General features: G+C 37.3%; 1 protein-coding gene across 2 annotated transcripts in view; it reads left to right on the forward strand.

Annotated features, from left to right (window-relative positions):
- The first annotated feature begins 11,760 nt into the window (after positions 1–11,760).
- The window catches only part of robo4 (roundabout guidance receptor 4), a 110,293-nt gene continuing 109,609 nt past the window's right edge, over positions 11,761–12,444 (forward strand). The window contains exon 1 of one of the 2 annotated variants that reach the window (XM_012966984.2): positions 11,761–12,081. In XM_012966984.2, the coding sequence (XP_012822438.2) occupies positions 11,904–12,081 (178 nt within the window). In that variant the 5' untranslated portion in view covers positions 11,761–11,903. The remainder of the gene's footprint in view (positions 12,082–12,444) is intronic. The other variant, XM_002937520.4, reaches the window with a different exon arrangement.

Raw genomic sequence — 12,444 nt, forward strand, 5'->3', positions numbered from 1 at the left:
TAGACAGATAGGGGATGAGCTTTTTTCCCATAAAAAAAAATAGTGCACCAGAGACCACCCCTTTAGATTAGAAGAACAGAACTTTCATTTGAAGCAGTGTAGATGTTTTTTTTACAGTAAGGGCAGTGAGGTTGTGGAATGCCCTTCCTAGTGATGTGGTAATGGCAGATTCTGTTAATGCATTTAAGAGGGGCCTGGATGAGTTCTTGAACAAGCATAGTTTCCAAGGCTATTGTTATACTAATATCTACAGTTAGTATTGATGTTGGTATATATGGTTAATGTATGTGAGTATATAAATAGGTCAGTATAGGTTGTGGGTGCTGGGTTTACTTGGGAAGGTTGAACTTGATAGACTCTGTTCTTTTTCAGTGTACATGTACATGTGTACATGTACATGCCATGTTAAAATAATATCATAGTTCTATGTAGTTAAGCAGCTTTGTAGCAGTATATGAAATATACAGGTATGGAATCCATTATCTGGAAACCCGCTATGCAGAAAGTTCCAAATCACGGGATGGCTGTCACACTAGGCAGATTTAGTAAGACATGAACGCTCCGAGTGTATTTTCGCTGAATTTTTTGTGTCTTGCACGATTTTTCGACGCAACTTTTTCGCACGCTTGTGCAACTTTTTCATACGGTTGTGCAAAAAAATTGGAAAGGTTTTCCCACTGTTTACAATCATTCGGTACGAAAATTTTGTGACCTTCAGATCGCCAATACGATATTATCATGACTAATACTATTTTTTCGTAAGCATTTTAGTGATATTTGCGATCTTCAGAAATTTTCGTATCCAATCCGAATTTGTCCCAATCGGGATTCAAACTCGCGTTTTCATGAATGTGCCCCATAGACTCCAATATAAGAATTTTTTTTCTAATTTTTAAAAATTATTTCCTTTATTTCTATAATAATAACTAACTAATATATAATTAATGCTAATTGGAGGCAAAACAATCTTATTGGGTTTATTTAATGTTTAAATGATTTCTTAGTAGACTTAAGGGTTAAGGAAAGACCCCTTATCTGAAAACCCCCCAGGCCCCTGCAATCTGGGTAACAGGTCGCATACCTGTATATATATTATGCTAAAAATGTTCTTCATCTTTCATTATTAAATAATAAAATAATATTGTTACCTTCATGCCATTAGTTGTTTTCAAAATAAAAAATACACTACTCGGACATACTCTTTGTTAACAATACTACTCAAAATTTAAAATCAAGAAGGGAAAAATACATATATTTTATCATTGTATAAACCACATTATAGCCATAATGTATTCAGTAAGGCTAGCTGCTCAGTACCTTTATTTAGTTCCTGCCTTCCCCCCACCCTTTGCCACTCACTTTATCCAGTTTCCCCCTTCTTAGCCCAGAGTGGGAAAATCCTTGGAACAAAGCACTGCTGAATCAGTATGTCATTGGAGATTGTGTATGGCACCCTCTTTGTCCAGGTCCAGCTGGGAACAAGTTACAAAGAGTTCCCCTTCTTCACAGCCTTGGTCTTCTCCATTCAGCATCACTCATGCAGAAGGAGACCACAGACTTGAGGCCTTTCTTTTCTTTCTTTCCTTTTTGTCAATGTTTAACAAAATTCCACTTTCAGCACCTTTTCTCCATCTTTGACACGTCTTCCTTTATTGCAGAACTCTAAAGAGAAAGATGTACTTTTCATTTTAACTGACTCTGTAAGGCATCCTTCGACTTCATATTTTCTTCATGGGCAGCAGGTTTGGCACCAGGGAGATGGAAAATAAATTACTAGGGACAATTATTGTCATCGATGTTGCTATGGGAATCATGTGTGGTCTGTGGCAAATGTAAAGATAAAAACAAAAAACACCCTAAATTGCTCACCTGCAGTGAGAACGAATGTAACATTTTTTTAGAAGTGCCTTGATCTGCTCACTTTCACACTTTGTTGCATCAAAAGCTGTCAGATTGTAATGGGCTGCAACAAAGGCTAAGAGCTAAGAAAAATGACCTCTCTGTGGGAGGGATTAGAAAGCTCACTCATCCTGTGGGGATGATTAGGGTCCAATTTAAGGGTCAAGCTATATGAAAAAGCCTCATGCTGGTTTTAACTGTGCTGAGACTACCTGCCTGCCAGGCTGGAGTGTGTCCTGTACAGTCCCTACTGGGAAAAGTTCACAGGTGAAGAGAAAAAAAAGCCTATTGCCAGTAAAAACAGGATTAATGGGAAACACAGAAAAGCATCAGTATTCAAAGAGATCAAATGACTTAGCTGATCACTTTGCCACAATGATCAACGAAAGCACTGTGTTTAGTTGGTGAATTCACACTATGAAGACTACCACAAATACCTGACACAGATCTAACAGGCATAAAATTTGATATCTAATTTTATTGACTTATCAAGTTTTAATAAGACAAATATATATTTACATTTTCAGATAAAATATACAGCTGAATTCAATAGTTTTAGCTCCTCTGACCAAATTGCATACTTGGTTAATTTTGTCAAAAGTAGGAAACAACTACAGCAGGAATTAGTGTGTTAAAAAAACAACATATTTGCAAATATTAACGGACAGTTACATTTTATTTTACAAACTCTAAAACACAGGAACAGATAAAATTGGAATTGTGGTATGTGCCCAGTGATAAACACTGTTTTTGCAAGGTCCCTGACCCTGATCACCTGTTTACAACTCAAAAACTTAATAAAATCCCTGACACCCCAAATATGACAACCATGGGTTGCCGATCTGCAAATGAAGTTAATTTAAGATTACAAAGCAGGGGAAGGCTATAAAAAGATTGTAAAATGCATCCAGCTTGCAATTATCACCGTCAGTTAGGGTTGCCACCTGGCCAATCGCCGGTTGCTACGTTATAGTCCCACCCATGCAATGGCACTATACCACCCATGTGATGTCACTGCCCTGACCAGTGACGTTACACCCCACACCCTGCCCTGACCAGTGATGTTACACCCCAAGCTCTGCCCAGAGTTACAGATGGGGAAAGGTGGCAACCCTACTGTCAAGGCACAATCTGGAAGACCAAGAACCGATTGTATGATGGCAAAAAAGGGAAACTTTCAAAGGACCTGCAAGAAGGTTTGACATAGGCATGGCACTGTAGTGTCCCACAGAGAAGCATTGCTTGCACAAACATATTAAGGAGAAAGCCTTACTGGCGACCTCATTACAAAAGTCAAAGTCTAAAGTATGCAAAACAGCATCTAGACAAATGATAGGCCTTTTGACTGTGTATTGGTGAATAAATATTGAACTCCTTGACCACAATCACCAAAATTTGTTCAGAGAAGTAGCAAATGCTGAAAAAAACACCTAGCTAACTGTTAACATGGGGATGATTCCAGTATTCTTTAGGGTTGTGTGGCAGCCAGAGGCATAGGGAACATTGTATGCGTATATGGAAGAATGGTTTGCTCTAAATACCAGCAAATTCTGGATGCTGAAATTACTAGGGTATCCAGGCTTTTGATATTCACTTTGTTAACCCCTTTCTTACTGAAAAAATTTGTAAACTCTAAGGAGGTTCTCTGTTTTAGCTCAGCTGCAAAAAATGAACAATTGTACCTTGATTAAAAAAACAATAACATCATGCTGGATCTCAATCAAAAAGAAATAAAATGATGTAAGAAATTTTGCACAAAGAAGCGTTTATTGAGAGTGCTTGTGTTGCTGTTTTTTATCCAGGCTTTTGCACATGCTGCAATTACCATATTATTTGTTATTATAGTTTATAAATTAAGAGGGAATATAGGGTTGTGGGAGATAGCTCTTAGTACTAGTTGATCCAGGGACTGGTCCGATTGCCATCTTGGAGTCAGGAAGGAATTTTTTCCCCTCTGCAGCAAATTAGAGAGGCTTGAGATGGGGTTTTTTGCCTTCCTCTGGATCAACTAGCAGTTAGGCAGGTTATATATAGGCATTAAAGTTAAACTTGATGGACATGTCTTTTTTCAACCTAACTTACTATGTTACTATGTTATATTTGTGAGGTAGTTGTTTCCTACTTTTCACTTACAAAATTAAATAAATACGGAATTTGCCAAGTTGTGCCCAAACTTTTACTTTTAGTTTAAATACTAATATTACACCACTGCCAAACTTCAGAAATCTAGTGACTGTGGTCAGACATTCTATGCATTACCCAACTAAGTCAATAGATGACAATTTCAAAATGAATTCTGTTCATCAGCACCATTACATGTTCCCAAAACAAATAGCAGCTTTAACCTCTGACATCATCATCAGTTACATTTAAGGTGGCAATTTTCTAAAGATCGTTCCCACCCTCCACAGACATTCAAGGCTGAATCGTCAGATATGGAGGTAGAAACAATAAAGATTTCTACCTCCTTCTGCTGATTTAGCCCTGAAGGCAGATTTTACTCAGGCGCCTTCAATGGCACCCGATCAAAATCTTTTAACCTGCCGATCGGCGAGTCGACCGATAGCCACAGTCTTCTGTGATATGGGTCAACTCGCCAACTTGCCATACACGCAACGAATATCGTACGAAACAAGGTTTCGTACGATATTATCGGTGCGTGTATGGCCAGCTTTACTTCTAGTTACTCCGAATTTTTTCCAATTAACCACCCAAAAATCGTGGTTTAATGAATTGGCCCCTTAGTGTAGACAATTACCAATAATTGTAGCACTATGCATTTCAATATCACAAAGTAGATACATATTTATTGAAAATGCAAATAACTTTTTAATGAGAATAATTTTTTGGTAATTGTCAACATTTAGACACTTTTTATAAATTTGTATTTATTTAACACAAGTATTGTGTATTTTAATTTACAAGCATCAAAAATCTTTCAATAAAAATCAGTACTTCAGTATCTTTAATAATAATTTACCTTTAAAATCACAGATCACCTCCTTTTAAATACAAACTGAGAACGAGGAATAAATATAACAATGTGATACATCAAACATACAGCCCAACAATCTGTTTATTTTTCAGATTAAGTGATATAAAGACATTTCTACGGGTGTTTCGAAAACAGTTTGATGAAAGAGAACTATTGTTGATGTCTCATGAGATGTAGGCCATTTGTTAGCCATGGAAGTGTGACCAGAATTTCAAGGAAAATATTCAAACAAGACATATAAAGGAACTGGGAAGGACACTGGGATATTAAATTGGTCTCTCGAGACGATTAGAAATTAACGTGACAAGTATGGCTTGGTGTATTCAAGTGGATATCTTTGTTCTTAGAAGCAAATAGGTACCTTTAATGGCTAAGAGAAAACAAATATATTTCAATCTTTATTGGCACAGATGAAGCTGGCATTGAGCAATGTCAGGAACATACGATTCGTACTAACGGAATGTATAAAAAGTGCTGTTTTTGTATGAAGGAGATAAGTAATGCTTTGGATTTTGCCACAAATATTTAAAGATTATTTATTTTCAAATCTTTGTGTCATTCTCAATCTTTATGTTCTAGAACCAAATAACCAAATAATGTCCACATAAATTGTGGAGGCCTTTAGTACAGTATTTCATTTGTAATATGGACCAATTTTAAAATACAAATAAGTGTCAACAGTCAGATGATGAAGAGGGTTTACAGTGACAAATAAGGATTTTAACAACAAAAATTGCTTTACCCATGATATTGGGTCCTGGGGGATAATAGAAATGGTGTCATAAAGCTGTCAGAATCCCTGTGAATGACTACTCAGCTCACTGGCTATTGCCCTTACAAACTCATGTTATTTAGTTGTCAACCTGTGGCTGTCTTCTGTTTAGATAAAATAAAGGTGTGTCAATTACAGCTAGATGAAAATTTGAGATCCCTGTGGTAAGCCTATTGTTTTATACTGGTATCCAGGAAATGTGTTTTTCAGTTGTAGGAGCCGAGCATGAAGCTGATAGTGTTGTTGAGCTGACTATTGAGCTAAACAATTTCAAAAAATTGGAAATGTTTCTTTTTGAACTGGCTGAGTTTTGCTGCAGAAGTTCAACCCCTCTAAAAGACCCCAGTGCATACTTATACACATAACTATACAGACCTATCAATAAACTCATATAAATATATATATATATATATATATATATATATATATATATATATAAAGGAGTCCAAACGACAGCACCACACTCAAAAGATTGCTACCATGTAGCTGCCCCTGTGCATGGAATACCATATAGATACCAAATCAAACACAACCAGCACCAAGGGTCTTGTGGTTCAAATAAATATTAGTGTACTATAATTGCATGTACGACCTATATATATACTGTATATATATCAAACTATAAGGCAGATTTATCAAAATGTGAGTTTAAAGCTTCATACACAAAAACTTACCCACGTTCTTTTTGATTCACCATTTGATAAATACGCTCCTAAAAATCCCACAGGAATGAAAAGAAGATGGTGGATGTATAAAGCTCTTAACTCACATTTTGATAAATCTGCCACTAACTGTAGATCTTATGATGATTATAACTTTAGATCTTATACTTGTCATCCAAGCACCACTTAAAGGTATTAATAGAATCTGCTATCACAACCTCACTGTGTAAATTTGTTTGGATAGATTATGTTTTGCCAAACCTTAATCAGATGTTTTGCTGCCCTGTCACCTGGTATTGTTGACTAAGGAATGTAATGTTCACATTCCCTTTTACAGATTTGCTGGCTGAGCCATTATCATTCATGTTTAACATTTTTATGAACCTGGTATAATATTACCAATAAATAAAGATTATTTTACTAGTATAACATGAATATATAATTTCATTAAAATGTGTTAATATTTTTTTACACAGGGGACACAATAAAAGGATGTATATAATCTATGAAACTAAAATTGCCTAATTTAATAATTTCCTTTTCATGTATGCAGCACAACAGGACTTCCCCAGGAACGCTACACTATCGCTTTTAAGTTATTACCAGAGAATGTTCCATTAACATCAAAGAGCTGTTTCATATGTATATGAATATAGATTGGATAGAAAATGATTGACACATGCCAGAGATTTCCTGTCTCCAGCTGAGCAATTAAAAGTGGGAATGATACATATGTATGTATTGTAATATATTTGGCCATGTTTACTGATAGAAGCCAGAAGAGATTTCTTTCTACTAACAGTAGTGACTTTGGAACAAAAGTTGGTATAGCTCATTAGAAAACTTGTGACTTAACAAAGTACATAAGTTATATGCTGCGGTCCACAGAATGTTATCATTGCCCGTGCTTGGTTTTCCAACTGATTTTTTTCTGTGTCACAGCCAAGCTGACTGTCAGCAGGACTTTTATAGGTAACTGATGTATAAAAGCAATCTAACACTTCATAGCTTAACATAAGCTTCAAACATACAAGACATACATTTCTCATGAATTCACGGGTAAAGAATAAGGTGCAATCAGTTTTACTTTGCTTTGCACAGAATCTGATGATGATAACATTTTGCAAAGGTCAATAGGATTAGACTTGTGTGAAGATGTGTGGCCTTACAGTAAAATCTTTCTAGAAACTGTATCCCAAACATTGAAAAAGTATCCTTATTTGTAAATGTTAAACCTGTGTGTCAGCTAGAGAACAACTAAGTCCTCTATATTTCTGGGTCTCCCAACAGCTACTGTGTCTTCTACAACTATTGCTATGTTTCTGTTTGCCACTTTACAGTTAGCTTAAGTTTCGTATTAACGTTTTTGTAATTCAGTTCTTCAGATTCAAACATTAGGGTTGGGCTCATTCCCATTAAGATCCCTGTAATTTTCCCCTACACATTTTTATCTTTAATCCCTTGACTCTGTACCATTCTTTCCTTTTTTGCACCCCCTCCCTTCTGCCTTTCTTCCACATGTCACCTCTCCACCCTCCAATCTTTTCAACTTGTACACCAGCTCCCCATTTCAATACCCTCTGTGTTAGTCCTTGTTCTCTCTTTGACTCATTGGCTTTCTCTCAGTTTTGTTCCTTTGGGGGCAGGGGGATGGCACAGGGTTTTATATTTCTTCCAGTGGTTAAGCATTTTTTTCCTGGAGAGTAGTACCATTACCCACTTGTATGTGCACAATGAATAGGGTTACACAGGGTTTGGTAAAAACTGTGTGGGTTTGTTTTCATGGTGTAAGGGAAGTATGCAAGGGTATTTGTATGCAAAAGGAGATGTGAATTATCTGCCTAGTATTGTCGGTTGCAACTCTATTATATTTAATAACATCCAACCCTGCACTAGTGTTTCTAAACCCAAGTGAAGTGTTCTGTGGTGTTTTGTGTGTTTTTTGTATATTGTAACAGGCATGGACTGGCAATGGTAATTTTGGTTTTGTGTTAAACTAATTAGGGATCATTTATCATTGAGCTGAAGTAAGCAAACCCCACTCCTGAATCGCGACAATTAGAGTGTAGTAGGGATAACTATGGTTTACTCATTTACACACTGTGCCCTCTTAGTAAGTATGCCCTAATTTGTGGATACACATGTGTTTGGAATTAAAGTGTTATGTGATTTTTTGTTGGTTTATTTCCCTAAGGCTAATGCCAGATGAGGCATTGGGTGGATATTTTCGGCAAGCGAAAAAGCGCTTGCTGAAAATTCCGCCCTATGCCTCCTACATGTGCCTGCACCCGAATGAATGGAATACGATTGGGTGCAGGTACATGTAGCCGAAATGCGCATAAAAAGACTTTCAAATTCTCGTGTTTTTAGGCGTATTTCCGCTACATGTGCCTGCACCCGAGCGTATCTCATTCATTTGGGTGCAGGCACAAGTAGGAGACATAGGGTGAAATTTTCAGCAAGCGTTTTTCCGCTTCCTGAAAATATCCGCCCTACGCCTCGTCTGGCATTAGCCTAACATGTGTCTGTCTTTCTTTTTTTTCCATTTTTTAAACCTCAGTTTGAAAGTCACAACATTCCCATTTTATCTGTGTCCTTGAACAGATGAGCCATGTGGCAGCTCTGGCAGCCCTTAGTCTCCTCTCTAACTGTGTAGGCTGAAAAGGGCACAAGTGAAATCCCTGGAGAACTAAGGCTGCGTCGTCTGCCAAAGGGTACAGATGTTTGAGATCACACAGAGGCTGCATACCCCAGCCTTGCAAATTTATTAAGCATGCCCATACAAATAGATACGAGATTTGTGTTCAGTCCAGGTTTGTGTTGTTGCATCAGTTGTGCTTAATTAAGTAAGCTGAACCCTCTCCCAAAAAAAATCAAAATACACTTTCTTAACCAATGCAATCAGAATTTCAATAGCTGCCTCAGTTATTGTAAAATCTATCAAGCAGGCTTTTATTTGCTTTCTTAGGAGAAATTGCAGATGAGTACACCCTAGAAAAGACAGGGAACTGTGGTAAAAAGACAAACAAAAGAATAATTATTTTCTTACCATTGGTAACTGCTACCTGCTTTTAAGTTGATGGCAGACGTGGCGTAGGGCTGATATTTTCGGCAGAAAACGCTTGGCGAAAATACAGCCCTACGCCTGCTACTTGTGCCTGCACCCGAATGAATGAGATATGCTTGGGTGCAGGCACATGTAGCCGATATACGCATGAAAACGCGAGAGAATGCAAACTCTCTTAATCCCTTCTCCTGTATGAGATCTCCAAAAAAATGACAGATGCACTTATCATATAAGCTTATTGCTGCTTTAAAGGATAAGGTTCCAAAATTTTAAACCCCCCCCCCCCTTCCAGTGAATGTAATCACTTACCTGATATCCTGCGAGCAATCCTCTTCCTTCTTTCTTTTGCTTAAAAGCTGAACTTGAACAAAAGAGCCAGTCTTTTCACTTCACTATGCATGCATTGGTCTCTGGTTTGTTAAAAAAGAAGATGGAAGGAAGACGATTGCTCGCTCTCAGGTTCCTCTGGGCATGGGGTATCAGGTAAGTGATTACAATCACTGGGGGGGGGGGGTGTCTAACATTTGCCCCCTACCCCCCCCCCAGTGATTGCACATTTCTTTTTCCTTTAAAGTCAGATTTTGTGCCTCTACAGAGCAAATTTTTACCTCTGAATTCTAAACTAGACATGAGAGCAACAACAGAAGGCATGGCTTAGGACCACATGGGCCCTAGATGAGGCTGCTAATTACTTCTGAATTCAGTTTCAATGTCCCTTTAGCAGCAATCCCAAACTCAATACACCACACTGCATCATCTGTCCCTGTGATAGAATGTCTTTCTACTGGGGCCCAAGGCAGGAACCTAGTAGAATAATAAAGCATTTCCCTATGAAATCCACTCCAGTTTTAATTTACAGTTTTGGATAATAAGGCATGGGTAAATCAGCATTGTCTTGGCTTGCTTTTCATTTGTTACTACAATCCTCTGACTGCCCTGTTGTTCTTATGGATAATGAGGTAAGGTCAGATTAAAGACACAATTCTTTTATGCACAGTACTTGTTGCAATGCAATACACGGCTTTAGTTATGAGCACTCATCTATAACAAACCTAATTACTGATCTTTTTCCTAGATCAATTGATCGATCTGTGTCCTTTTGTGAATTCAGTGCATCCTGATAATACTATTTAGCGAAAAAACAAAGGACATTCACACCGAAAGACCTAAAGGTTCACTAATCAGATTTTCATAAGATACAGAACCTGTGTATATGACATGATTTATTAACACATGACTATATAACCATTTGAAGCAAAACGACTGCAGCATATTTTGTTACAGAACAGACGGATTTATTTAAATTGATATCAGTTATGCACACTGTTGATATTAGTGGATCAAAATGATCCGGAAGACTCATCTGTCTCTCAGAATGGATTGTTTTATGTAAACATCACAAGTGGGCATTTTCATACATCAGCAGCATTGATTTCTTTACATTAAATAATACATCAATCAAAAATGCAGACTGGGCTCCTTTGTAAGAAACATCATTCAGTTTTAAATTATACAGCATTTCCATAATAAATTGCCTCAGCAACACCTTCAGTAGACTATTTGACAGCCATTGAGTAGGTTCCGCTATTTAGGATGATAAATAGCCAGTACACTGAAAGCTAAGTGGTACAAATTTCCTACAGCTAATTATGTTTGTACCTCATCTAGAAAGAAAGCAATGCCTGTAGGAACTAGAAAAACAAGAGACAAGAGAGGAAATACGGGTCTTAGTCATCACTGATGAAAGACCTACATGTTTTCCAACACTGGTGACCCCACAACATAATTGCTAACTAGTGCAATAAATATAATAGCGAACATTATGGTTGTATTGTCTCCTTCTGACAAATGAAAATGTCTTAAAATCTCTTCAAGATTCCCAATTTTGACCAGGCTTACAAAGGCTTAGTCGACATGCTTTAAAATCTATCAAAGGACAATCAATATTGTTTGGGAACAGCCTTCAGAAAAGCTCCTTTTGCTGCCCTTTTATGTAGCCAGCCTTCCCCAAGAATGTTTAAAATCTAACTTTTAATGGATTTGAGCAAATTTTTAGGTGACAAAAGTTAAGCTAGCACCGGTGCCTGCGTTATAGGAGAATAGTAAATTGTTTTATGTGAATCCTGTAAAGAAAATACTGTCAAACAACCCCCTTCAGTGTTTTATTTTAAGATGACAGGATTGCTGGGGGAGCCCCTGTCTTCTCTTCTCAGCCCCAGTCACAGCATGGGGTCTGCATGCTTTTTTACCCCATTGTTCCACAACTTCATGAAGAGAAAAAAAGGAGGAGGAAGGAGAGACTTAAAAAAGCACAAAAGCAGTTGAAAACATGCTTAATAACAAATTCCAAATAATTTACCAAAGGCTGAACAGAAGGGGGTAGATTGCACAGACAGCAAGGTTTTCCCTTGGATGTGAAGGTTTTTCCTTGTAACTTGTCTTTAATGGGGAGTTACTATATTTCATAAGGTTCCAGGAAGAAATTATTTATATCTTTTTTTCATTATTATGAATTTTGCCTACTTTCTTCCAATTTTTGTACTTTTTCCCTTGGGATGGTGTTCACAGGTGAGCTCCTGCCAATGTCATCAGCCAGTCATTAATAAAGAACATGGCCTGGAAGCTACACGTAGACAGACCCGGCATGTTCAGCACCACCGGTCAACAAGAAGGCACCGTATTAGAGGTAAGAAATAGAATTAAGCACTGTCACTGTATTAAATTCTTATTTCTGGTAAAACCAAACAGCATAAAAATTGTTATTCATGCTGCAGTATTATGTTTGTTAGTAAACTTTGAAAACTATCCTGGACAAAAAGCTCAGTTATATAAGGCATCCTTCTTGGATGTAGACAGACCAGGCAGATTGTAGACAGACCAGGCATGTTCCTGATCTTGGGTTATACTGTATATATATGCACTCCAATAAAATATTATTACATACATCTGTATATTGCCGTACTCTAGCATGGGAAATAGAGCCTTTAATAATTTAAACTTTTGCATTTTTAAATACAGTCGGGATAGGGTGCTCCATAATATGCTTTAG

The sequence above is a fragment of the Xenopus tropicalis genome, chromosome 7, assembly GCF_000004195.4.
Source record: "Xenopus tropicalis strain Nigerian chromosome 7, UCB_Xtro_10.0, whole genome shotgun sequence".
Taxonomy (NCBI): Eukaryota; Metazoa; Chordata; class Amphibia; order Anura; family Pipidae; genus Xenopus; species Xenopus tropicalis.